General features: G+C 36.9%; 4 protein-coding genes across 7 annotated transcripts; 1 reads left to right on the top strand and 3 right to left on the bottom strand.

The window, feature by feature from the left end:
* Window positions 1-1,104: 1,104 nt before the first annotated feature.
* Window positions 1,105-1,704, top strand: LOC140804461 (RING-H2 finger protein ATL1-like). Its single transcript, XM_073160500.1, has one exon. The coding sequence runs from the start codon at window positions 1,105-1,107 to the stop codon at window positions 1,702-1,704; it is 600 nt and encodes a 199-aa protein (XP_073016601.1).
* LOC140804722 (protein Brevis radix-like 4) lies at window positions 1,700-5,224 on the bottom strand. Of its 2 annotated transcripts, none has more exons than XM_073160819.1 (5): window positions 4,934-5,224; window positions 4,517-4,679; window positions 4,043-4,431; window positions 2,550-3,092; window positions 1,700-2,344 (listed from the first exon to the last, which is right to left on the bottom strand). In XM_073160819.1, the coding sequence occupies exons 2-5, from the start codon at window positions 4,631-4,633 to the stop codon at window positions 2,266-2,268; spliced, it is 1,128 nt and encodes a 375-aa protein (XP_073016920.1). In that variant the 5' UTR covers window positions 4,634-4,679; window positions 4,934-5,224; the 3' UTR covers window positions 1,700-2,265. The 2 variants fall into 2 exon arrangements, with proteins under 2 accessions (XP_073016920.1, XP_073016918.1); XM_073160817.1 differs by having other exon boundaries at window positions 4,784-5,223.
* A 7,560-nt stretch (window positions 5,225-12,784) lies between these two features.
* LOC140804458 (uncharacterized) lies at window positions 12,785-14,656 on the bottom strand. The gene has a single exon (XM_073160498.1). The coding sequence runs from the start codon at window positions 14,654-14,656 to the stop codon at window positions 12,785-12,787; it is 1,872 nt and encodes a 623-aa protein (XP_073016599.1).
* A 9,867-nt stretch (window positions 14,657-24,523) lies between these two features.
* LOC140805163 (protein RETICULATA-RELATED 3, chloroplastic-like) lies at window positions 24,524-26,440 on the bottom strand. 3 transcript variants are annotated; one of them, XM_073161378.1, is made up of 2 exons: window positions 26,375-26,440; window positions 24,524-25,886 (listed from the first exon to the last, which is right to left on the bottom strand). In XM_073161378.1, exon 2 carries the CDS (start codon window positions 25,864-25,866, stop codon window positions 24,772-24,774), a length of 1,095 nt encoding a protein of 364 aa, XP_073017479.1. In that variant the 5' UTR covers window positions 25,867-25,886; window positions 26,375-26,440; the 3' UTR covers window positions 24,524-24,771. The 3 variants fall into 3 exon arrangements, with proteins under 3 accessions (XP_073017479.1, XP_073017477.1, XP_073017478.1); XM_073161376.1 differs by having other exon boundaries at window positions 24,524-26,191; window positions 26,375-26,395; XM_073161377.1 differs by lacking the exon at window positions 26,375-26,440 and adding an exon at window positions 25,961-26,330.
* Between the last annotated feature and the right edge of the window lie 174 nt (window positions 26,441-26,614).

The raw sequence follows: 26,614 nt of genomic DNA, 5'->3' as shown, positions 1-26,614 counted from the left end.
GACTCTGCCGTATCGATTTCATATTTGTAACGTAAATTTGTCTCTATTTCATAATTCAAGGCCACCGACAGTTTGCAGCACATAAAAATTCCCACCTTTAAAACCACTGTTTCAAGATTATTAACCAATAATACCTTAATATCGAAGTCACAATCTTGGAGCCACTTATTCAACATTTGATTGATTGATTGATTGAACCATGGTTGAAAATTGAACATTCAATAATTGATGTCTACTTCTTGATCAAAATTTATCACTCTCATATTCAATATAGACAGCATATAGTGAAGAAATCTCATGTAACATTTTTTTTTGTAATAATCTGGATAACCAAAATAAATTTATCGTATTTATTCATGATGAGAAGTTACAAGAAGTTACAAATTTTTTGTTATGTAACAAAGAATGATATGAAGAATGTTGGGAAAGATTTTTTTTCCTCCGAGTTGTTAAGATTGATGGTTGAAACTAACGCAATTCCAAAATCTAGTTCAATGAGAAGAATAATCTAAGTCTATATACGTAACTCTAATGGATTTTATCCAATCGATGTGGCACAACTAACACACTCATCACATAAAGGAATAAACATTTAGACCGCGAAGTTTACGAGTGACTCAATTATGACCAGAACGGATAGTTCAACTATGAGCAGTCTAATGCATAACGGTAGAATCTGGATTCCGATACTATATTAAGATTGAGATTTGGAACTAACTCAATTCCAAAAACTATCTCAAAAAAAGATTTTATAAATCATATATACAACTCCCAATGATTTTATCCAATTAACATGTGACAATTAACACAAGAATACGACCTCCAATAATAGTTACATCCTAAGTTCCCTAAATAGGAGTAATCTTCATATCAATAATAATTTAGAGTCGATTCGAGCAATATTTGCTACTATTCAAAGCTTCATTCTATGGGCATATTATAGTTGCCTCGGGACTTCCGAAGGAAGCACAAAATCATTTGCTTATTAAGCTTGGGAGTTTTTCAAGATTTTCTTTTTTATTCCCTCCCACTACTAACATGAGATAATTAAATGTTCTATTTCACAGGATATACAAAACCAAACTTCCCGGGAGAAAAGTTACCATGGGAGACCACCCTCCGAGCCCCCATCTAATGCCGCCGCCATCTGCCTTATCAAAATCAAACATGCCAATTTTGTACTACGGCCTAGTTGTGGTCGGAACGGCTGCAGTTGTGCTTGCGCTTTATAATCTAGTAGTCTTAAAATGGTGCACAGATTTAAGCACCGACAGGTACTCCCGCGACCGCCAACGGGCAATGATCACTGGTCGGAGCTCGAGTAGGAGATATCAAAATATTAATTTGGACTCGGTTTTCAGCTTCAAGTACAAGAACGGGGTGGCGGGGCAAGATATGAGAAACGAGTCAGAATGTGCTGTTTGTCTGTCAGTTTTCGAAGAAGGCGAGGAAGTTAGGCAGCTACCGATTTGTAAGCACTCATTTCATGCCCCTTGTATTGACATGTGGCTCTATTCCCATATGAATTGTCCAATTTGTCGCTGCCCGGTGGCGCCACCACAAGTTCTCCAGCGGAGTGCCGCCATGGGCCAGCTGGAGCAGTCTCCTTCAATGATGGTGCCAGCAGATATCCAGCGGCTTGCTGCCACCGAATTGCCGTTTCACCCTCCTCATGGATTGCAGGATCGAGGCATTTTAGTTTAGAATCACATTAAGAAACAGTATTTTGTGCTACGGGTTGTCGACTCCCATCTCTTGAACTTGCTATTTCTTTTCCTTTTTTTTTTCAAAAAAAACATGGAGAGAAATCTTAGTTTGATCCATTAAAAAGATAGCTTTTTATTTGTCCCATAGCAAGGATCAACTCTCCTTTTTCTCAATTTCTTGTCCCAACTTTTCAAATTTGACCGAACGATGTGCTACACTTGGTCAATACAAAATGGTATTATCTTGGTGTAACTCAACAATTTCCATATTCGAACATTAGTAGTCGTTCGCATTCCAATGATAAGAGCTAGCAAAGATCCATATATGTGTTAAGATTAGAATCCCCAAATAAGCCACAATTTTTATGCAATCCCGTATCATTTTTTATTCAAAATTCATGATGGTTCTCTCATGGAGTCACAAACTGTAAATTCTCATTGTACAGGCTACTCTCCCTTTTGTGGGTACTGAACTGGCCTTCTGACTTTATAACCAAGAACCTTTAGCCATTATTTGCCTGAAAAGCAGCATCTGATCTGCTTGCCTTGTTGAATTGAATCACAGGTACTGCTTGTGTATCCTTGCTCTGTTCTCTTCCCACCACAATCTTGCATGCACCTCCCCAAATTTCTCTCGACTGCCATTAACTTCAATTCAGTGTCATGTTGACACAAGTATTAATTTCCAAAAGGAAAAGGCAAGGCGCATTTTAATTTTATCATAGCGTAAAGACTGTTCGTGTTTCATTTCGCATGCCTGGGTGATAATCTTGAAATTAATGTTCTAGACCTTGAATATCGTTATTCATGTCTTCAAGAAAAGATAGAAAGGTAGAAACTAACCTGAATCTCACCCGTCTGAGTTCTCGTTTACCATCAGGCAACGCTCTGATGGTAATATACACACCTGGCTCATCTTGTTCAACCCATCCACTTTCTAGATCACTGGCATTACTTATTGATATCTCTCCAGAGCGATCAACATCTGGAGAGGAGCTGGTTCTTATGGAGGCATCTACGGACGACGTCACTGTTTTAGCACCACCAATACTTGAGATCGGTTTAGGAGTCGAGGCAGCATCACAAGCATCATAGTTAGAATGAGAAAGCTTCGATTGATGGTCAAGTGAATCTGATGAGAAGCATGTCATTCCCCCTCCAGTTGGTCGGAAAAGCGTAGGAGGAAGTGGTTCTCTACCTAATGGTGGTGTCAATGGTCTTTCTTCGAAAGATTCAATCTTTGAACTTCCATCGTCTTCAGATCTTGGAGTTGTTGGCAGAGGGAATGCTTCGCGGTTTAACCTCGGTACATTGTAAAGTTCCATCACTTTTTCACAATTCTCCATCCACCACCGTTGAGCTTGCCATTTGTTGAATGTTTCTCGGCTACATAGCAAAGCATTTCAACCCGGTAAACAAGATAAATCATCGTGCGATGATGATCATATGAATCAATGCAATATATACCCTACAATAAGAATAATAATGGGAAGGCCCCCTAATCTGCAATTCAAGCTCGTTACATAATTCAAACGTCAAAGTTATAGTAGAAACTCATCGTGGAAGTAATAATTTCAAACCTTGAAAGAGTCTATATATAGCATTTGGACTGTTACATGATTTATAAGCTTTAGATCTTGTCAACCGATGTTCGATTATGATCAGATGCAAGCAAGTGCAATTATTCAGAAGTATATTGTTGTGTAATAATAGTTGCCCCGTCCGAAAAACAATTCCGACATATTGCTTGGATTAATGTATGATTCAAAAGAATTATATATATTGTACCATTTCCAACTTTCACCAAAGAGACAAGTGCTTGTCTTTTATGGCAATCCACTAAGTTTGACCTACACACTACACAGTTTCATTACAAATTGGGCCTAAAAATCAATGGTGATTTGACTTCATCGCATGTAAAAAATTGGATTGCATTTGACTTTGCTTGAAAGCATCCATTCCCTTGCGAAATAATCGGTACAGAGAGAATGAACCAGGACAGCGAGTACCTAATCAGATTATTTAATGTCATTGTAATAGTACATCTAAATGACCATAATGACAAAATAATGAGACGTGAAATAGATTTTCATCGGCAGGATAATTCTTGTTTGAAGTAAAAAACTGTGGTAAGCATACACAATCTTGATTCGGCAAGTCCACCGATGATGAATGTCCATGCTTATATGCATTATAAAAACAATGTACATCTCATTTATTAAAAACAACTTACTACATTTGAACTTCTTGCTTGATTCAAGTCTACCATCATAAATTTCAGTGGAAAATAATTTATGTAAGGAATTTCTCATGAAAAAGTGATTAAAATTGATTACCTGAATCGAATCTGCTTAAGATCATTGCCGCCAGGTGGCAAGGACACAAACGTAATAAAAACTCCGAGTTCCACCTGAGCCACCCACTCCTTCGGCTCGCTTTCTTCCACAAACACCACTGTGTCGACTTGCCGGCGGCTCGTCGACACCGGTGTCCCGTCCCCGTTAGATATCCCCTTCAGCCTAGATTCCAGCTCCCTTCTCCCAGCAGTGGTGCTCGAATTATAACTCTCCGTCCGCCGGTATGACCACTGGAATTTCTCCGACCTCAGCAAGTCAGACCCGCTGCTTAGGAAACTCGTTTCTCTCCTCAGATGCGCCTCCTTCTCACTCGCGCATGGCGCGCAGTGCCGATAAGCACCCGAGGCCTTCAATGCCATACTCCTGACCTGTAAAAAACCACAACTTTCATAATTTCCGAACATTTTTTCAAACACAATTCCCTCCAAATTGCAACTCCAGAAAGCAGATTACCTGAGAAGAGAGGGTCTTAATCATCTGTTTGTCAGGAGCGGCATCGGGCTTTTCAGACTTATGATCGACGGGCGATTCATCGCTCGACTGCTTCGAACGTGCTACGCAGGTAAGCATCGAAATAGTTTCCAAGAAACAAGGTGGTAAGATAAGACAATAGTCCCTGCAAAATCATAACCATAATCCAGGAAAAAAACCCGAGTCAATATACATATATAAAAAAGTAGAAGAACAATGCACTGGAAAATATATAGTTTGTGCTGGGACCTGTGAAATCAATGGAAATTGTGATAGTAAACAGGCAAATTCAAATCCCTCCCTTAAATAACTCCATCACAGATATTCGCGCTCACGTTAATTATCCATATACAGGACGTTCAAAGCATGAGTCAAAAACAAATTTTTTGCTTTTTTCACCTATATGATAATAAAACCAAAGAAACAGAAAGCTCTTGGTTTCGAACAGAAACCGTGTTTCGATATAGATTCTCAATATTCGTTGTCCGAATTTCAGAGTCGAACGTAAGAATATATTACAAAATCTGAGGAAATGAAATCGAAGAAGCGACTAATGAGGAACTGGTGACAGCAACAGTAATTAATGGTATGTTCGAATAAAGCTAAAAAGGGTGGACTTGAAAATTTGTTCTTTCAGAACAAAATTAGATGAGAAAAATGCTCAAAATATTTGGAGTAGGTTTGAATATTAAATCCTCATTATGTTAGTTAGGCCGTGAGAATCTATTTAAGTAGTTTTCAAACTTGTTAAACTGTCAAAATTAAATTATATTTATTAGACGGTTAAATATGATCGTGACCATCACTTTTCTCAATTTAAATAATACAGGATATTCATTTATTTTAATTAAAAGTTTTTAATAAAAATTCATGATTCTATGAAAATCTTAGTTTTTTGGTCAATTTAATTCTTCATAGTAGTTTAAAAATTATGATATGATATATTTTGACGAGTTCGTAATATCATCTTTCTCACTGTTTAAATGAAAATATGAAATTGAATGATTGCTTATTGTTAATTGTCCCACATCGGTTGAATAGATACTTTGGGAGTGGTATATATTGACTTGAGTTAGGTCCAAGTTCCAATCTTAACACTTATCCTCCCCATGTTCGCTGCTAGCCCGGCTTGGAGTCTAGAGTTTGATCTGTATGTGTTGATCATTCTATCCTTATTCGTTGCTCTTTTGCTCAAATTCCATGTATACTGTCGTCTCCAGTCCTGTTTCGGATGGAACTGCTACTCAATCTGAGATTGTCGAAATCATTTTTTTTCCAGCAAGTCACTTTGATTTGTTGGGCTTTTAGTTAAGAGTATGCCTAATGCTTGACAGATTATCTTACAGCTGTCGGTAGAATTTCGTATGTGCCTGCATATGGAGACATAGTGTTCAATATTGTAGAACAATATTAACTCAAGATTTTCTTCCAACATGAAGCACAAAGGGACATGTCCTATTTTGAAATGCCCGAAACTTTATTTATTTCTTGATGATACAAGGGAAGCAAATGAATAGCTCTTCTTCTCTTCGTGGAAACCTCGAACTAGCCTTGTGTCAATACATCTCTTGTGACGACAGTTTGTTGATTAAAACTTATCACAAAGTTTCCAAAGCTCTTGGATTCTTCAAGCCCTAGTGCAGCCTCCTAACTCTTCTTGAAATAACCCACGACATCGCAGAACTATTCTTAAAATTTAAAGGAATCCAACAAATTTATCATTCTTTTTTTCCATATGCACGAGTTCATGTGAAAAAACACGTAAGTCCCTTTTACAGTCTTTGGATTAAAGTTTGGAATAACGAGTTTACGCATAAGGTAGCATAGAATAACCCTTGTATATATAATATGGCTGGCCAATGCTTTTTTGTTTGTATAGAATTGGAGTTTCCAGGAAGCAACGACTGGTCCGGTCCACCAACGCAAATGACAGGTGAGAGGATAGAGGATCCAAATATATAAATATTATATAATTCTGTCAAATGTTGTTGGTCCTTTGTTAAAGCTTCCCTGTTGGTGAAAACAACCTCACTTCATGAGATGGTCTTGCGTAATAAAATTTTCAAGCCCCTCTGGTCTGTTCGGTCGGTCTTACGAGACCATTGTTCTCGAGCTCTATTAGCTGGACGATTAACATCAAGGACCGCAAAATTACAAATGATAGGAAGTGATTCCGATGTAAAATTTTAAACTTTAGAATCTTTAAATATTTTAAATTGATCTATCTGGACTAATAACATGTTAATACAAAATTTATATATAAATTTTTTTTAAAAAAATTGGCCTACCCGAGCTCTACACATGTGGCTGCGCCACTTAGTGACAGTTGAGTTATTTCTGTCATGGAACCGACATCTGAGAACCATGTCCAAATCCTATTCTACCTTTCATTATATGTTGCAATATTTATGTAACAAGTGTTCAAACATGTAATAATTCATGTTCACAAATCTAGATGCCCTTCAAACTGAATATCATAGACGCACCTTGAAAATGCTAAGTAATCAAGCCACCCATATTTGAATTCAAAGCACACAATTTTGGAATTCAACAACACAATTAACACATGTGTTGATTAGTCAAAAATTATGAGGTAAGCCATGATGTTTTTATTTTTGTTTTTTCCCTAAACTTTACCTATAAATACCCACCCATTCTTCATTCCAAAATCACACCAAAAACACAAATCCTCTCATCTACAATCATAAGTCTAGAAGTGAGATAAAGGATTTAGTGTGAGATTTCTTAAGGAGTGTTTATCCTTGGAAGGAATAGGATTAGTGGAGAGAAAGTGAGTGTTAAAATCAGGAGTGAAATACTTTGTATTCTCAATTCTCTTGTCTTCTTTGTTATTAATAAAGAAGTGATCTCCTTGAGAGGTTTAGAGTGGACGTAGCCCAATCTTGGGGTGAACCACTATAAATATTGGTGTCCATCTTATTTATTGTTGATATCACTTATGATGTTCCGCTGCGATGTTACCTCGTTTATTTCCCTGATATCCCAACAACTGGTATCAGAGCTAGATTCTCAAATACTATAGGAAGTCCTCGTATGCTCTGTGGTTGCAGCTTAGTCTGAACTTCCACATCAGAAAAGGCTTTCTAGACAGTATTAGGGAAGTGGTTCTTTTGTGTTCAGGCTTTGACGATTATTCGTTGGTAGCATTCACAAAAGATGGAGGTACGCACAAGCAAGATGATTAGCCTTAATGGCTCTAATTATCAACTTTGGAAAAGTAAGATGAAAGATCTTCTATTCGTCACCAAGATGCACCTACCGGTGTTCAGCGAGTCTAAACCAGATGATAAATCAGATGCTGAATGGAACTTCGAGCACGAGCAAGTCTGCGGGTACATCCGACAATTTGTCGATGACAACGTGTATAATCACATCTCTAACGAGACACATGCTCGTACGCTTTGGACAAAGTTGGAGACACTATATGCCTCCAAAAGTGGTAACAACAAATTGTTCTATTTGAGCAAGCTTGTCCAGGTTCGATACAAAGAAGGAACTCTGGTCGCAGATCATCTGAACGAGATTCAAGGATTCGTGGAGCAGTTATCAAGTATGAGCATAAAACTTGATGACGAGGTGATAGCTCTGATTGTGCTAGCTTCATTGCCAGAGTCTTGGGAGACTCTGAAGGTATCACTCACGAACACAGCACCAGGAGGAGCCGTGAGTATGGACTTCATCAAGAGTGGCATCTTGAATGAAGAGATGAGGCGGAGATCTCAAGGTTCCTCTACCTCACAGTCAGATATTTTGGCTGCTGAGTCAAGGGGAAGAAGCAAGATCAAGAAAAACACAAATCAGAAGCCAAGAAGAAGCAAGTCCTCGGGGAGATATGCCAACGTAAAGTGTTATCGCTGTGGAGAAAACGGACATATTAAAAAATATTGTCGGCAACCGAAAAACAAACATGAAACCGATGATGAGCAAACAAACGCCATTGACGAGTTCAATGTTGTTCACGAGCTAGAGCAGGAGTCCGTAAATTTGGCAACTCAAGTAACTAGTTGGGTGATCGATAGTGGAGCAACAGTCCACGTCACATCTCGAAGAGAATGCTTTACATCCTACACACAAGGAGACTTTGGTGTGGTGAGGATGGGGAATAACGACTTATCCAGAGTCGTGGGAAAAGGAGATGTGAGCTTGACTACCGTGGATGGCTCTACACTGATCCTGAAAGACGTCAGGCATGTGCCAGATATGCGCCTGAGTCTGATATCAGTCGAAAGACTCGATGAAGAAGGTTTCTGTACAACCTTCCGAAATGGGGTATGTAAGATTTCAAGAGGATCACTTGTGGTGGCAAAGGGATTAAAGATGTCAAAGCTATATGTAGTTCAGGAAAATCATTCTGAAGGAGTGAACTACGCAAGGGAAGAAAACTCAACAGAGTTGTGGCACCGACGTCTTGGTCACATAAGTGAAAAGAATCTTACACGCCTTGTGAGCAAGCAAGTTCTGCCCGGTATAAAGCAGGTTCATATGAAACAATGCACAAACTGCTTAGCCGGAAAGCAAAACAGGATATCATTCAAAAGTTCACCTCCTAGCAGAGCCGAAAAAATTCTAGATCTGGTGCACTCAGATCTATGTGGTCCGATGCCATTGTCGCTCGGAGGAGCGAGGTACTGGGTAACTTTTATCGATGATCATTCTCGGAAAATTTGGGTGTGGACACTCAAAACCAAGGACCAAGTTGCGGAAACATTCAACAATTTTCTAAACTTGGTTGAACGGCAAACATGCATTAAACTCAAATGTATTCGAACGGATAATGGAGGAGAATACATTGGATCCTTTGATGAGATATGCAAAAAGAACGGAATCAGACATCAAACAACACCACCAAAGACACCACAACTCAACGGATTAGCTGAGAGGATGAATAGAACTTTGGCAGAAAGAGTCAGAAGCATGCTTTCACATGCAAAGCTGACTAAGGAATTTTGGGGTGAGGCCGTGGTTGCTGCTGCATATATATTGAATCGCTCACCTTGTGTTCCTCTCAATTATGATGTCCCAGAGCAGGTGTGGCAAGGCAAAGAAGTTTCCTATAATCATTTGCGGGTATTTGGCTGTGTTGCTTATGTTCATATACCAAAGGATGAAAGACAGAAGTTGGATGTCAAAACAAGAAAGTGCATATTTATAGGCTATGGCGAGGATCAACTTGGTTACAAGTTTTACAATACAGATCTCAAAAAGCCTATAAGAAGTCGTGATGCCATATTTCAGGAGAATGAATTCTTGGAGACTGCGGAAAAGGAGAATTCTGGATCTGAACAAGATCTGGAATGGTGGCCTTCAACGGTAAATCCACAACCGGTTGAAGATGAAGAATTGCAGAACGATCATGAAGATGATGATGAGATTCGTGTTCACAGTGAACCACCAGCAGAAAGTTCTCGTGGTACAATGACCACACGTTCTGGAAGAGAAGTGCGACCCTCAACCAGATATTCCTCAAATGAATATATCCTGCTAACTGACGGGGGAGAACCAGAGAGCTTCGAGGAAGCTATTACCAGTGAACACAAGGATAAGTGGATGGAGGCTATGCAAGAAGAAATGCAATCATTGCATGATAATGAGACGTTTGAGCTGGTGAAGTTGCCGAAAGGCAAGAAAGCTTTGAAGAATAAGTGGGTGTTCAGATTGAAGCACGAAGAACACAGTAGTCAACCAAGATTCAAAGCTAGGATTGTCGTCAAAGGTTTCGGACAGAAACACGGGGTCGACTTTGACGAAATATTTTCACCTGTGGTGAAGATGACATCCATCCGGATTGTGCTAGGGTTAGCAGCTGAGCTTGATCTGGAGGTGGAACAAATGGATGTCAAGACCGCATTCCTTCATGGGGATTTGGAGGAAGAAATCTACATGGAGCAACCAGAGGGGTTTGAAGAGAAGGGGAAAGAGGACCTCATGTGCAGATTAAAGAAGAGTTTGTACGGTCTCAAGCAAGCACCAAGACAGTGGTACAAGAAGTTTGAATCGGTGATAACTCAACAGGGATTCAAGAAAACCACTGCAGACCATTGTGTGTTTGTCAAAGATACCTCTGATGATGATTTGATGGTGCTTCTACTCTATGTAGATGATATGTTGATTGTTGGCAAAGATGCTTCTGAAATCAAAGGCCTAAAGAAGCAACTAAGCAAGATTTTTTCAATGAAAGACTTGGGGCCAGCAAAAAGAATTATTGGCATGGAAATCCATCGAGACAGGTATGCCAAGAAGACCTGGTTGTCGCAGGAGAAGTATATTGAGAAAGTACTTCAGAGGTTCAACATGGACCAGGCCAAAGCGGTTGGATGTCCTCTTGCCAACCACTTCAAGTTGAACTCAAAGCAGAGTCCTATTACAGAGGATGAGGAAGAAGAAATGAAAAGTGTTCCATATGCTTCAGCTGTTGGAAGTCTGATGTATGCCATGGTATGTAGTCGGCCGGATTTAGCTCATTCAGTAGGTGTAGTGAGTAGATTCCTTTCAAAACCGGGAAAGGAACATTGGGCTGCAGTAAAATGGATATTCAGATATCTACGGGGAACCTCTAAACATAGATTGAGTTTTGGAGGATCCAGACTTGAGCTTGTAGGCTACACAGATGCAGATATGGCAGGAGATGTTGACTCCCGAAAATCCACATCAGGATACCTGATTACATTTGCAGGGGGAGCTGTGTCATGGCAGTCAAAGTTGCAAAAGTGTGTAGCATTATCAACCACTGAAGCGGAGTTCATTGCAGCAACTGAGGCATGCAAGGAGCTATTATGGATGAAAGGGTTTTTGGAGGAATTAAGTTTTGTGCAGGATCAATATAAGTTGTTCTGTGATAGTCAGAGTGCAATTCATCTTGGAAAGAATCCTTCAATGCATTCAAGATCAAAGCATATTGATGTACGCTATCATTGGATACGGGATGTATTGGAGAAGAAGTTGTTAAAACTTGAGAAGATTCACACAGATGAAAATGGATCTGATATGATGACCAAGACATTGCCGAAATGGAAGTTGGAATACTGTAGAACTGTTGCAGGTTTGATCGAATCACAAAATGGGCTTGAGGGGGAGAATTGCTAAGTAATCAAGCCACCCATATTTGAATTCAAAGCACACAATTTTGGAATTCAACAACACAATTAACACATGTGTTGATTAGTCAAAAATTATGAGGTAAGCCATGATGTTTTTATTTTTGTTTTTTCCCTAAACTTTACCTATAAATACCCACCCATTCTTCATTCCAAAATCACACCAAAAACACAAATCCTCTCATCTACAATCATAAGTCTAGAAGTGAGATAAAGGATTTAGTGTGAGATTTCTTAAGGAGTGTTTATCCTTGGAAGGAATAGGATTAGTGGAGAGAAAGTGAGTGTTAAAATCAGGAGTGAAATACTTTGTATTCTCAATTCTCTTGTCTTCTTTGTTATTAATAAAGAAGTGATCTCCTTGAGAGGTTTAGAGTGGACGTAGCCCAATCTTGGGGTGAACCACTATAAATATTGGTGTACATCTTATTTATTGTTGATATCACTTATGATGTTCCGCTGCGATGTTACCTCGTTTATTTCCCTGATATCCCAACAGAAAATTCTATTTGACGGGATGTCGGATTCGGTCTCTAATATCAAATATATATAAGTTAAAATCCAGTCTCCATGTTAGAAAAATTAGTCTGAGCTTTCTGACCCCACGTGTTTTTTATCATTTGAACTTCATTGTATTTTATGAGTCCGAATAAATATAAATAGTTGAAACTATTGCATAAATTTATAAGTGTCGTGTATCAATCAATTTTAGTTACGAAAACTAAAACAATAAATATATGTACAAATAATAGATATTATAGCACAAATGTACAATTTTAAGTATCAACTAAATCAAATTAAGTGTATAATTATAATTTTTAGGTATGAAATGTTAACATTTTTTGGAGACAAAATATGTATAGTTGAAAATAAGACACAAGTATATGTATGTTAGGTGCCAAGTGATTTAAGTTAGTATCAATCCATTTATGTTGGGTATATATATATATATATATATATATATATATATATAGTTTTTTTACACAAAAAAAAAAAAAATCAATTTTAGGCATACCTTGATATTTTTTTATTTATTTTAAAATCGTGTGCTAGTGTGTCTGGAATGTAAGGTTCCAAAGAAAAAGCGGGAAAAAAGGAAAATCCAAGCCACATAATTAAGCTGGGTTGGGCCTGATCAGCCGAGTCCGGCGGACCAAGAGCCCGTATTCCGCGGCTCATTGAAGTAGTTTATTTTCTCCAACCTCCACTCATCCCGGCGCTTCGAAATGAAAGTGTCGGCCTTCGAGTCCACGTCAGGGCTGGGGCAAGTAAATGAGGGCCCGATTGAATCTCCACAGTCCGATTTCACCGACACGACGTCGTGATCTTCCCGTCCCGGGGAGCTGTCAGTGCTGCGTATCCTAACAAAATCTCCCTTAACGATGAATTTCATTTCTGGCATTCTGAACGGTGGTGGTGGTGGAGGTGGAGGTGGTGGCATATGGATCAATGGCGACGCTGGCGCAATAACCACACTCTCGTGGTGAGAAGCGGATGGTTTTGTGGGTTTCGGTGGTTTACCGGTGTTTTCAGGGCTGATCTTCGGGCGGCTTCTTTGTGTTGGTGGAAGAGGTGGCGGTGGTTGGGTTTCTATATACTTGAGATGTCGACTTTTGGTTCCGTTCTTGAATAAGGAATTGAATATTGAAGAAGGGGGTGGTGGAGGTGGCGGCGGAGGGGGCGGCGACGATGCTGATGTCAATTGAAATCGCTTACTTTTGCTCCCTGTTTTGAAAATGCTGTTAAAAATTGAGCTTGGAGGAGGCGGCGGCGGGGGTGGAGGTGGTGGGTAAGCGGTGGAAACAGAATGGACGCGTTTGCTTTTGCTACTCTTCCTGAAAAAGTTCTGCAGTACTTTTTTAGACGAAGGTGGTGGTGGCGGAGGCGGAGGGACCGGCGGAATTGACGATGAAGCTGGTACGGTTGGTGGAGAAGGATTTTGAGCGACGCTTTCGAAAATATCTCTGCTTTTCACTTTCTTCTTCCTATTTGTCTGAGTACCCTGGTAGAGTGAAACTATAGCTGTCGCAATTTCGTTGGTTGTTCCACTCTTTTTCCTTTGGATCTTTTCACGCCTTTCAGCCAGAGGATGAAATTTTAGTTCGGACGGCGGCAGTGGTGTTTTTGATGGAGGAGGTATTGAAGATCTTGTTTCATTAAACTCAACTTTGCGTCCTCCCCTTTCAACATTATATTGTCTTGGGACGCTATGAACAGATCGTTTTCTTTTCACCGGTGGCGGAGGAGGCTGAGGCACCTGCGTTATAGGCTGTGTCGGTGGTGGCGGGACGGAATTCTTGAGTTCAAATTTGTCCACTGGAATCTCCCTGACAGGGGTCTCAGCAACAACATCCTTCTCCACATCATGAGTCTGCCTCACATGGCGGTGGGAGTTTCCCGGCGGGAGGTGAAAATCAACCTCAAAATCATCAAAATACTTCAACTTTTCACCATCACTTCCCCACAGTGACTCTCGCCTGAGATCGGGATAAGAACTGCTGCTCCTTCTCAATCTGTTACCACCTGTATTCATATAATCACTCGTTTTATCGTAAAGTTTCCGATCGGGATATTCTAACCAAAAACCACCTGAAACAGATGGCCTCCCACTGTTTACAAATTCGTAAGCAGTTTGCACAGTCTCTGCACCATCGGAGGATGAACTTTCCTCGTTTCTTCGGGCAAAAACACCACAAAGAACAGCAAATAACACCAATAAGATGTTAATGGAATTCCATCTCTTCTTAACGGAGCTATCGGGTTTAAGAGCCTGGTTATTGCGTGACAGAGTTGGAGGGAGTAAAAAGAAGATGATGAATATGAGGACGGAGAAGGCTATTGTAAGAGTCACCGGATTAAGGAACGAAGACAGGCGGCTTCGGCGGCGGACGGGGACGAAGAGAGTGGAAGGGGGAGACCAGATGGGTGGCGAGTCTCCACCGGGTTCCATGGCAATGGAGTGTTTGCTTGTTGCTTTTGACGATGGTTTTGGTATGTGTGGAAACATTTTTATGTCGGGGTCTAATTTATTTCAAATTCAAAGTTATATTTTATTTTTTTATCTCATGTTTTCATATATATAATATATATTTGCAAAATTATAATATTTTTAAATGGCCATTTTAAAAAAGATTTAAGTATCGATGTGAAATAATATATCTATGTTGTGAAAAAGTAAAAATTTACGGTAAAAAGTAAAAATCTCAAACTCTCAAAATTATCAAACTACACACTTTATAATATTTTTCTCTCAACTCAATTGTTATTTCATTCACAAATGAGTGCTCTATTTATAGAGTTTCATATACAAATATTCCAAAATAAATTACCTCATTACATACATCATCACACACTAATTTTCAATATTCAACACCTAATTTTACCTAATTTTCAACATTCAACATTCAACATACATATTTTAATATTATATTTTCAACACTCCCCCTTGTGATGATGATCATAATGATTGTCTTCATTACGTGTTTTTATACTGCCTCGTTAAAAACCTTACTTGGAAAAACCCATTGGGATAAAAACCATAGTAAGGGAAAAAGAGTGCAGTCACGTAAACTCCCCCTGATGTTGACATGAACAGTTCTTCACAAATTTCGTAGATTGCGCATCCCAATATTATATATGTGCTTTCTGAATATTGACGTAGGAAGTGCCTTTGTGAAGAGATCTGATGAGTTTTCACTTGATCGAATGTGACGAACATCAATACATTTATTCTTCTCAAGCTCCTTGGTGAATGCGAAGAACTTAGGAGGAATATGTTTAGTTCTGTCGCTTTTTATGTATCCTTCTTTCATTTGAGCAACACATGTAGCATTATCTTCATATAGTATTACAGGTTTCTCGTCGAATGATAATCCGCATGAGATTTGGATATGTTGGGTCATTGATTTTAACCACACACATTCACGGCTTGCTTCATGTAGTGCAATAATCTCGGCATGATTTGATGAAGTTGTTACTAGTGTTTGTTTCTGTGAACGCCAAGAAATTGCAGTGCCTCCACGAGTAAATACATATCCAGTTTGGGAACGTGCCTTGTGTGGATCAGATAAGTATCCAGCATCAGCATAACCAATTATACTTGGATTAGCATCTTTTGAATACAAAAGTCCCAAGTCTGTCGTTCCTCGTAGATAACGGAATATATGTTTAATTCCGTTCCAGTGTCTCTTTGTTGGATATGTGCTAAATCTTGCCAACAGATTCAGGGCAAAAGATATATCAGGCCTTGTACAATTTGTAAGGTACATAAGGGCACCGATGGCACTTAGATATGGTACTTCTGGACCAAGAATATATTCATCATCTTCACATGGACGGAATGGATCTTTTTCTATGTTTAATGATCTAACAACCATTGGAGTACTTAAAGGATTTGCTTTATCCATATTAAAACGTTTAAGGATCTTTTCTGTATAATTTGTCTGGTGAACAAACATTCCACATTCTTTTTGTTCAATTTGCAAACCCAGACAATACTTGGTTTTTCCAAGATCCTTCATTTCAAATTCTTCCTTCAAGTATGACACAACTTCTTGAATTTCCTTACTCGTTCCAATGATGTTTAAATCGTCAACATATACAGCAATAATTACGCATCCGGATGTTGTTTTCTTAATGAAAACACAAGGGCATATTGAATTGTTTACATATCCCTTTTTCATCAAATGATCACTTAGTCGATTATACCACATTCGACCTGATTGCTTTAACCCATATAACGATCTTTGTAATTTCACAGAATAACATTCTCTGGGTTTTGAACTTTGTGCTTCAGGCATCTTAAATCCTTCAGGGATTTTCATATATATATTACTATCAAGTGATCCATATAAGTAAGCTGTAACAACATCCATAAGACGCATTTCTAAATTTTCAGATACCGCCAAGCTAATCAAATACCGAAACGTAATTGCATCCATCACAGGAGAATACGTTTCTTCATAATCAATTCCAGGCCTTTGAGAAAAACCTTGTGCAACAAGTCGAGCTTTAAATCTTACTATTTCATTTTTCTCATTTCGCTTTCGAATAAAAACCCATTTGTATCCAACAGGTTTTACACCTTCAGGTGTAAGGACTATAGGTCCAAAAACATTACGTTTATTTAGCGAATCTAATTCAACCTGGATGGCATCTTTCCATTTTATCCAATCCTGCCGATTTTTACATTCACCAAAAGATTTTGGTTCATGATCTTCGTTATCATTTATGATGTCGATTGCCACATTATAAGAAAATATATCATCAATTTCATCTATATCTTTTCGGTTCCATATTTTTCCAGTATTAATGTAATTGATAGAGATTTCATGATTCTCGTCAGTTTGTGGTTCTGACAGAACATTTTCATCATCATGTGTTTCTTCAGGAACACCATTCTCTATTTTGTGATCATCATGTGTTTCTTCAGAAACATCATTCTTTATTTTGTGATCATCGTGTTTCTCTATGAATTTTCTTTTTCGAGGATTTTTATCCTTGGAACCGACTGGCCTTCCACGCTTCAGGCGTTTAATGACATCATGAGTATCTTCCATTTGTTTCTTTGGAATTTCAATTCGAGCAGGGGCATTTGCAGCATGTATATATGATTTAGTTACCCCTTTTGTGTCTGCAAATGCATCTGGTATTTGATTTGCTATTCTTTGCAAGTGCACAATCTGCTGTACATCCTTTTCACATTGTTTTGTTCTTGGATCCATATGTAACAATGATGATACATACCACGTAATTTCCTTTTCGGTATGTTTCTGTTCTCCCCCTAACATTGGGAAGATTTCCTCATTAAAATGACAATCAGCAAAACGTGCTGTGAACACGTCTCCTGTCTGAGGTTCAAGATATCGAATGATTGATGGACTATCATAACCGATATAAATTCCAACCTTTCTTTGAGGTCCCATTTTCTTTCGTTGCGGTGGTGCAATAGGCACATACACCATACATCCAAAAATTCTCAGATGAGAAATGTCTGGTTCTTGACCAAATGCAAGCTGTAATGGGGAGTATTTATGATATGCACTTGGTCTGATGCGAATTAATGCAGCGGCATGTAAAATTGCATGTCCCCATATAGAAATAGGGAGTTTTGTTTTCATAATCATTGGTCTAGCAATCATTTGCAGACGTTTAATCAATGATTCAGCCAATCCATTCTGTGTATGTACATGAGCAACAGGATGCTCAACAATGATTCCCATAGACATACAATAATCATTGAAAGTCTGGGAAGTAAATTCACCAGCATTATCAAGTCTAATTTTCTTGATTGTATAATCGGGAAATTGATTCCTCAATTTTATTATTTGAGCAAGTAATCTTGCAAATGCAACATTTCGAGTTGACAATAAACATACATGTGACCATCTGCTGGAGGCATCAATCAATACCATAAAGTATCTGAATGGTCCACATGGTGGATGGATTGGTCCACAAATATCACCCTGAATACGTTCAAGAAACATTGGTGATTCAGTTTGGATTTTGCCTGGTGATGGTCTTATAATAAGTTTTCCGAGAGAACAAGCTTTACATTGAAACTTATTATTCTGAAAGATCTTCTGGTCTTTCAACGGATGACCATGTGTATTTTCTATAATTCTTCGCATCATTGTTGAACCAGGATGTCCCAATCGATCATGCCAATTGGTTAATATCGAAGAATTATCAACTACCATGTTTGATTCAATGGGACTTATATGTGTATAATGCAATCCAGTAGGGAGCATTGGTAATTTTTCAATCACATATTTCTTTCCTGATTTATATGTGATAAGACACATATATTTCTCATTCCCTTCATTCATTGTTTGAGTATCATACCCATGGGAATATATATCATTAAAACTCAACAAATTTCTTTTCGATTGTGGTGAATATAAAGCATCATTGATCAAAAATTTTGTACCATTAGGTAACAAAAATTGTGCTTTACCACATCCTTTAATCAAGTCTACAGGACCTGATATTGTATTCACCGTTGTTTTTGTTGGTTTTAGTTCCAAGAAATATCTTTTATCTCGGAGGATAGTGTGCGTTGTACCACTATCGGGTATGCAAACTTCAGTTTTGCTCATTGCATTTTCCATATTTGAACTTCAAAAAAAATATGCAATGAAATAAATTACTGGCAATATATATTTAAATATAACACATATCATAATTATACAATAAAATATTATTTTATGAATACATGAAAAACAAATTATTGTACATTTATATTCTACCACTATATTGTTCATTTTCAGAAAAATCATTGAGAAAATCTGCAGCATCAAAATTGTTCATTTCTATCCCACCAACATGTTGATCATTTCCAGAGAAATCATTCATAAAATCACCAGCATCAAGATGAGTTGAATCACTCAAACGGTCACTGCGTTCAGTGAAGTTGGTCTCCTTTTCTTTCCCCTTTAATGATTCTTTATAAAGTTTACAAAGGTGCTCAGGGGCTCGACAAACTTTGGACCAATGTCCTGGAGTACCACATCTGTAACAAGAACTTTCATATCTTTTTGAGTGATTCTCATTAACACTTGTATTCTCATGATGCCTTTTCTGTGGATGGTTTGGGACGCTCTTTTGAGATGAGTTATAAAAATAACTATCTCTATTATTTTCAAAACCACGGCCTCGACCACGACCACGGCCAAATCCACGTCCACGTCCACGTCCACGACCTCGACCTCGACCTCGACCAAAATCTTGTCTTTGAATTTGATTTTGGTTCCGAGGTTTAAATTCATTTTTATTTACAGCATTTACTTCGGGAAATGCTGTTGATCCAGTGGGTCGGGACTGATGATTTCTCACTAGAAGCTCGTTGTTCTTTTCCGCCACAAGAAGACAGGCGATGAGTTCAGAATATCTGGCAAATCCACGTACTCTATATTGTTGCTGTAGAGTAATATTTGATGCATGAAATGTGGAAAATGTTTTTTCAAGCATCTCAGATTCAGTAATCTCATGGCCACAAAATTTCAATTGCGAGATTATTCTATACATCGCCGAATTGTAATCACTGACTTTTTTAAAGTCTTGGAATCTTAATGTATTCCATTCATCCCGGGCGGTCGGAAGTATAACTTCTCTTATATGTTCAAATCTTTCTTTTAATCCCTTCCACAAAGCCATGGGATTTTTTTCAGTCAGATATTCACATTTCAATCCATCGTCGAGATGTCGACGTAAAAATATTATGGCTCTTGCCTTTTCTTGTGACGTGCATATGCCATTTTCTTTAATGGTCTCGCTTAGACCCAATGACTCAAGATGCATTTCTACATCTAGAGTCCATGGCATATAATTTTTCCCAGTAATGTCAAGAGCGATGAATTCGAGCTTTGTCTAGTTTGCCATGGTGGTACTAAAAATCACGATGCATTTTATTAGTTAATGAATATTGCAATACAAAGTAATGGATAAACAACAAGTACAAGTATTCGTAAAAATAAAGAAAACACACGAGGAGGATATTCTCCGATAAATACAAGACTCGTGAGTATGATAACTAAAATAATTAAAAATAATCTTGCGAAAGCCATCTTCTTTTTTCTCCGAAAATTTGATGAAGAATAATTTTTAGAGAAGAAGAGAAAGTTGGGGTGATTGAATGAGTTTGAGAGATCATATTTATAGGGCAAAAACTAGCCGTTTTGTTACCGTTTATGACCGTTGGTGAATAAAAGAATAAATGTATGTATTTGTATAATTTTATGGTAATAATATGGTATATATAATATTAGACATGTTTAAATAATTATATATATCATATCATAATATTATAACGACTGTCATAATTTATTTTGTTTAAAAACCTTATAGGCTTTTATACTTGTCGTATCCCTTGCCGGGAGTGTGGGATGTCGTCTTAACATCCTCCCAGGATTTATAACAAGTTTATGAAAAATTTATTTTATTATTTCTAATAATAACATTATATTGTATATTAAATAAATACACAATAAATAAATAACAGTAAAATAAATATAATTACTTTTGTTACCTTTTTCTTCTGTTTGGAGCTTGGAAAAGTATGTAGGACTTTTAGAGCTTCGTGCTGATAACGTGTTGTGAAAAAGTAAAAATTTACGGTAAAAAGTAAAAATCTCAAACTCTCAAAATTATCAAACTACACACTTTATAATATTTTTCTCTCAACTCAATTGTTATTTCATTCACAAATGAGTGCTCTATTTATAGAGTTTCATATACAAATATTCCAAAATAAATTACCTCATTACATACATCATCACACACTAATTTTCAATATTCAACACCTAATTTTACCTAATTTTCAACATTCAACATTCAACATACATATTTTAATATTATATTTTCAACAATCTAATTTTTTTAATAAAAAAGAGAGAGAGAGGAGGTGGTGGGGACAAGAAAAGACTTGGTCATAATTCATGAAGTCCTAAATTCCTAATGTGTATTAAATCTTACGTGTAATATTTTAAAATAAAAAAGAAATAATATTATAGCTACAAACAAGAAGATAAGATATGCTTACAATAATTAGCGAGCAAATATAACCCAAAAATAAGTACATTGCTCCTGAAGCCAGCAAAATGAAATTCAAAGGAGATTTAAATATACAATGCCATTGATCTCTTGTATTTTTTAATGACAGTTCTTCAATTATTAGAACAAGTTATTATTATTATTATTATTTATTGAAATATTCAGATTCAGAAATTTTGAGAAGAAATTTGACGAGTTGAGAATTCCAATTTACAACTTGCTACAGTTTATGATTTATGTGCCCTAAATTAAAATTTTGGAACTTATTGTAAAGTTTTGGATTTAATTTGTATGACAACAAGTGAAATAAATATTAATGCCACGTAGTATATATTATTTTAGCAGGTCTCGTCTCACAAAATAAAAATAATAATAATAATATTCTCAATATTATTTTGTATACTAGAGTGAGATAAAAACTTGTGTGAGACGGTCTTACGGGTCGTATTTGTGAGACAGATCTCTTATTTGGGTCCTCCATGACAAATATTACTTTTTATACTAAGAATATTACTTTTTATTGTGAATATGAGTAGGGTTGACCCGTCTCACAGATTAAGATACGTGAGACGGTCTCACATGATGTAACTGTCAATTAACTCGTTTGAAATGCTTGCTTGCATAATCTTGTTGGTTAGGTTATACATTTTTTTAAAAAAAAAAATAGGGATGCGAATTATGCGTTATTTTTATATAAATATAAAACATAAAATTAATAGATTAGAGGCCTCCGTAACCTTATTTATTCTAGTCAACTATGGTTGCTTCCATAAAATATGCAGACAACATTGAGCGGTGGTTGCTGTATAAATAAGTCAATAGAGTATAATAAAATTTAAACCATTTTTCTTCAGGAAATTATCGACAATTTAAGAGAAAATTACTAAAAAAAAAAAAATCCTATACAATCATTGGATTAAAATACAATATCTTTCTAATTTCCCAATATTATTTATAATCCAAGTTTTAGTATACACAATTCATTTAATAATAATTATTATTTAATCCATCATCATCACTGCTCCTAATTTTTGTGTCTAATAAAGTTTTAATCTGAATAATTTAATTATAAACTAAACCTATTTAGTCCAATTCAAGAATTGATGATTTTCTTTCATGTATGATCAAGTGTACGATTGGAGATTGGTTGTGATAATGATGCCTCCCCTCCTTTACATCGACCCACACTTGGACACCTTTTTGTTTCACCATAATTATCAATTCTCACTTTGTTCAAAATACATAAAAACTACAACTAAAAATAACAATCATCAATTCTCATAGTACAAAAGTCTTCGGAGAAAGCTCCACGTTAATTATGTTCAAGAAACATTTGAAAATTGTGTTCATTTATATATTTTCTCCTTTGAGTCCCACCTTCTACGTTAATAAAATATCGTCGATATTAAAATAATATAATCGAAAACATTGTAAGTCCCTTTCATTCAAATCAAAGAGTACGTATTTTGTGAAATCATTCACATAATATATTCATGATACAGATGGGCTCGATTGGGCTCGATCCGATTCTATTCTAAAAACATTATTTCTGACATAAAAAATAATATTTTAATTGAAAATTTGTCAAAAAAAAAAAAAAGATATTAGGGATGTTATAAAAGTTTTTGTGCAACCTCGCAAATTTTCAAATAAGGGAAAAGGACAGCTTTAATTTGAAAATGGTACTGTATAAATTTTGCTCGAATGAAGTATTCTCGACAATTATGTCACTGGCCTTTCTAGAGTGTGAACTATTTTTTAATTACTGTTCATGAAAACTGTCGTTATTTATGAATTGTGATATTGATTGATTAGTTTGACTACGTACGCTAGACATTATTATAATGGTCCAGAATTCTCAGATTTGGGTACGCAAACAATTTAACTTGTCATTACCAAAACTAGCTATGGATAAACCCTCAATTAGCGTACAATTATTTTCCATAAATTATACCGATTTTCTCTAGTCACACGCGCACACAACACAATATATACATGTAAGCAAGCTATTGACCTATTCATTGTCGTAACTTATTTCCGTTGATTGTCGGATCAGCTACAAAGATATTAGCTGTCAAAACTCAAAACCAAACGATTTTCTTACTTACAATATCTTAAATTAATATCTTAGATATCTTCTTTAACTATCTCTATCCAAGTTTTCAATGACATACAATTCTTTCTATTTCTTCGATTAATCTTCTGGTCTAATATATGTCGGATTGGAGTGTTGTTTCGTCTCCTCCTCACATTATTAAACCATGTTAGATGACTTTCCCTCATCTTATCATCAATGAGAGTTACACCGAAAAAGCTCAAAATCCTTTAATTCTTAATTCTATCTTGTGTGTTTTGTCACACATCTATATTAACATACACATTTATGCTACCGACATCTTATGAATATGTAGTCGTATGGTAGCCCAATTCTCTCAGTAATAAAGGATAGTTGGTCTAGATTTGAACTACTTGATGGTTCCTCTACATAAACAGAAATTCATACTAAATAACATAATTAATATTCCAAGATTACTAGCTGAAACAAAGTCTAAGAATAAATCACGTGTTATTTGAACTATCGACGTATAATAAGATAAATTTTAGATAATAATAATAATAAGTGATACAAATTGTAGCATTTTGAATACTTGTAATATAACGTAGGGTAATGAAAAATTAAGACAAATATTTGGAGATAAGCGTGCGCGTGGATGATAAGACCAGAGAAATAATTGCCGTATAAATCAATATTTGTTTTTGGTTGTCAAAAATCTTGGAGATACACAACTCGGACACTTGTGCTTGCTTCGTAAATTGATCATGTTTCGATTGAATTATTAATTTAGCGACACAATGAACATTCCAAGGTCATAGGTTGATTTAGTGCAATCAACCCGATCCACATTCTCGAAGTTCAATCACCCATTGATTTTAAATTATTGACCGGTCACCATCGACAGTCGAATAATGGAGAGTGTATCTATCTGATAATGAATATTTATTGATATCTATAGAGTCTATATTTTTAATCTTCACGTGTGAGAAAAATAATCCTTGATAAATATACGATGATGTATATAATAAAATCATAAACTTGTGTGAGAAGGTGAAACAAATCTCTTATTTGGATCATCCATGAAAAAATATTATTTTTTTATCGTGAATATCAGTAGAGTTATATTACAGATAAAGATTCGTGATACTATTTCACAAAAGATCTATTCTATAATAAATTAGCATCGAATGATGTACATAAACACGAAAATGGTATCATTATTGGTTGACAAAGAAAGAAAGACACCAAAGATTATGGGCGTCAACAATAAAGTGAATGGACTTTCTTAAAAAATGAGACTTGTTGGAACCTAGACACAAAACCAAGTTAGTGAATAGTCAAGGCTCGAGCCAGAGATAAATTTTATCATTGTGTCGATTCAGTTTCCGAAAAGCTCAGAACACTGAGGGTAATCAAGGGGATTGTGTTCTTTTTCAAAATCAATCAAATGGAGCAACAATTTCTTGATCGACCAGAGGAGACTTGCAATGCATAGAGAGACCAGAAAACGACCTACATCACTTGGAAGCATAATCACTAGCTTGCAAATCATCGTCCTTGTTTTTCACCAATTTCTCCTTCTCTTCACCTGATCCATCCTCTACAGCTGCTGGGATCGTTTTAGGAACACTTTGCGACCCTGTCAACCTGGCCAAAATGACAAACGTCATTCCGCCAAGAACATTGTTCAAGCATCTCAAAACTACAACAGATGTCTTGAATAGGAAGGGCGGGAATCCCTTGGCTAACACAAACTCGACTCCATTAAGAGTTTGGTATCTCAAGTTACTGCTGACACCCATGTGAATAGCCCAGGTCGTGGCGTTCAAAACCATTGGAGGAGGCTTGTTCGGTGTCTCAAAATTGGGATCCATTTTCTTCCTCATATTGATCAATCCATTGGAAATACCAGTCCCAACCAGCCCAGCCGCAAATCCAACAGCAGCAAATAGAGCACCTTTATAAATGCAAGTACCGAGCCTATTCACCAAGCTAAAAGGCCCAGGTTCGAACATATGGCTTGCTGGAGAACTGGCGAAAATTCCTGGAAGACTTTGGGTTGACAATGACAGGGTTGGGGCCAGGATATACATGAGCACAAAATTCAGAATGGAACCAACGACAAGGGTTGAGAACACGAAATCGAGCTCATTGAGGCCAAAATTGGGACGTGATGCCATGTCTCCAATAACACATGAGCTAACACCAACCAATTCTTCCATCAGAACTTTGAAAGGAAATTGTGGATCGGCAGCAACCCTTGACCTCCATCCATTTATAAAAGCCCCAATGGTTCCAAAGCCATCCCACGACGACTTGGATTCACGGTAGTCTCCACCACCACTCCACCCACTGCTGCCACCACCTCCAGCACCATTACCCTGGCCAACACCAATATCTCCTCCGCCGCCGCCAGCACAAGGGGCGTGAAATTTTGACTCCAAATCAGAATTAAGCAGTTTCTTGTGTCTGCATTGCAATGCAGGGAGGAAAATATTAAAACGGAAAGTCGTGTCGGTAAATCCAGGGGTCAGTTTGGCAATGAGAAGAGGAGCGGTGGTGACGAGGTGACGGTGGCCAGCAATAGAACAGTAGCAAAGCCGAGCCGCCATCTTTTGAATAGAGATAGGCCCTGAAAATAATCAAAATATTAATAATTGTAAATCAGAAATCGATGGAAGCACACTGAATTTCGTCTACACCCACCACTTGACTTCAAAGGAGGTGAAAACAAAGCATCTAAAAAAAAGGCACAGCCGAAGAATGTGCACAATAAAGCCAAAACAGTGCCTTCATAAGCAATACATGGCTACATTTACAATTGAAAACACAAAACGAGAGAAACCAAGAATCAATAATCAAACAACATAACTCGGAGAAATCACAACTTGGGATCACGGAATTCTTTCAATTCCACCAGCACAAAAATCCTAAACCCTACTCGCAGAAACATAAACTAAATTCAGTTAATTCACAAAATGCAACACGAGACAAGAAAATCATGATTGTAATAAATCCATTATGCATTCATTCAAGCAAACACATTTTTTTTTTAAAAAAACATCAAACAAAATTATTATAATCATTTCAATTTTTTTTTATATATAAAAAAAAAAAAACCTGATGGGTGGACTAGTCTTGTAGTAACAGTGTCGCTGAAAATACTGAAACGGGGAAGATGAGCCATCACTTGCTCTATCTATTGTTAAATGGGCTTTCCGATTAGGTTAGCCCAATATAAATACCCAATATTTAACGTGTTATCCTTTGGGCCTGAATTGAACTTTGAATTCATCGAGGTATTTATTAATCACATAATTTCTCAAGTAATAACAAAATTATTTGTGTTAAGTTTTAATA

Source organism: Primulina eburnea, chromosome 11, assembly GCF_022965805.1.
Source record: "Primulina eburnea isolate SZY01 chromosome 11, ASM2296580v1, whole genome shotgun sequence".
Lineage (NCBI taxonomy): Eukaryota > Viridiplantae > Streptophyta > Magnoliopsida > Lamiales > Gesneriaceae > Primulina > Primulina eburnea.
This window is presented reverse-complemented; position numbering and strand designations above follow the sequence as displayed.

Coding starts and splice junctions, on each gene's coding strand:
- LOC140804461 (XM_073160500.1), top strand. CDS start 1,105: ATGGGAGACCACCCTCCGAGCCCCCATCTAATGCCGCCGCCATCTGCC.
- LOC140804722 (XM_073160819.1), bottom strand. CDS start 4,633: ATGCTTACCTGCGTAGCACGTTCGAAGCAGTCGAGCGATGAATCGCCC. Junction 4,432..4,516: donor TTAAGACCCTCTCTTCTCAG/GTAATCTGCTTT, acceptor GGTTTTTTACAG/GTCAGGAGTATGGCATTGAA. Junction 3,093..4,042: donor CTTAAGCAGATTCGATTCAG/GTAATCAATTTT, acceptor TTTGCTATGTAG/CCGAGAAACATTCAACAAAT.
- LOC140804458 (XM_073160498.1), bottom strand. CDS start 14,656: ATGTTTCCACACATACCAAAACCATCGTCAAAAGCAACAAGCAAACAC.
- LOC140805163 (XM_073161378.1), bottom strand. CDS start 25,866: ATGGCGGCTCGGCTTTGCTACTGTTCTATTGCTGGCCACCGTCACCTC.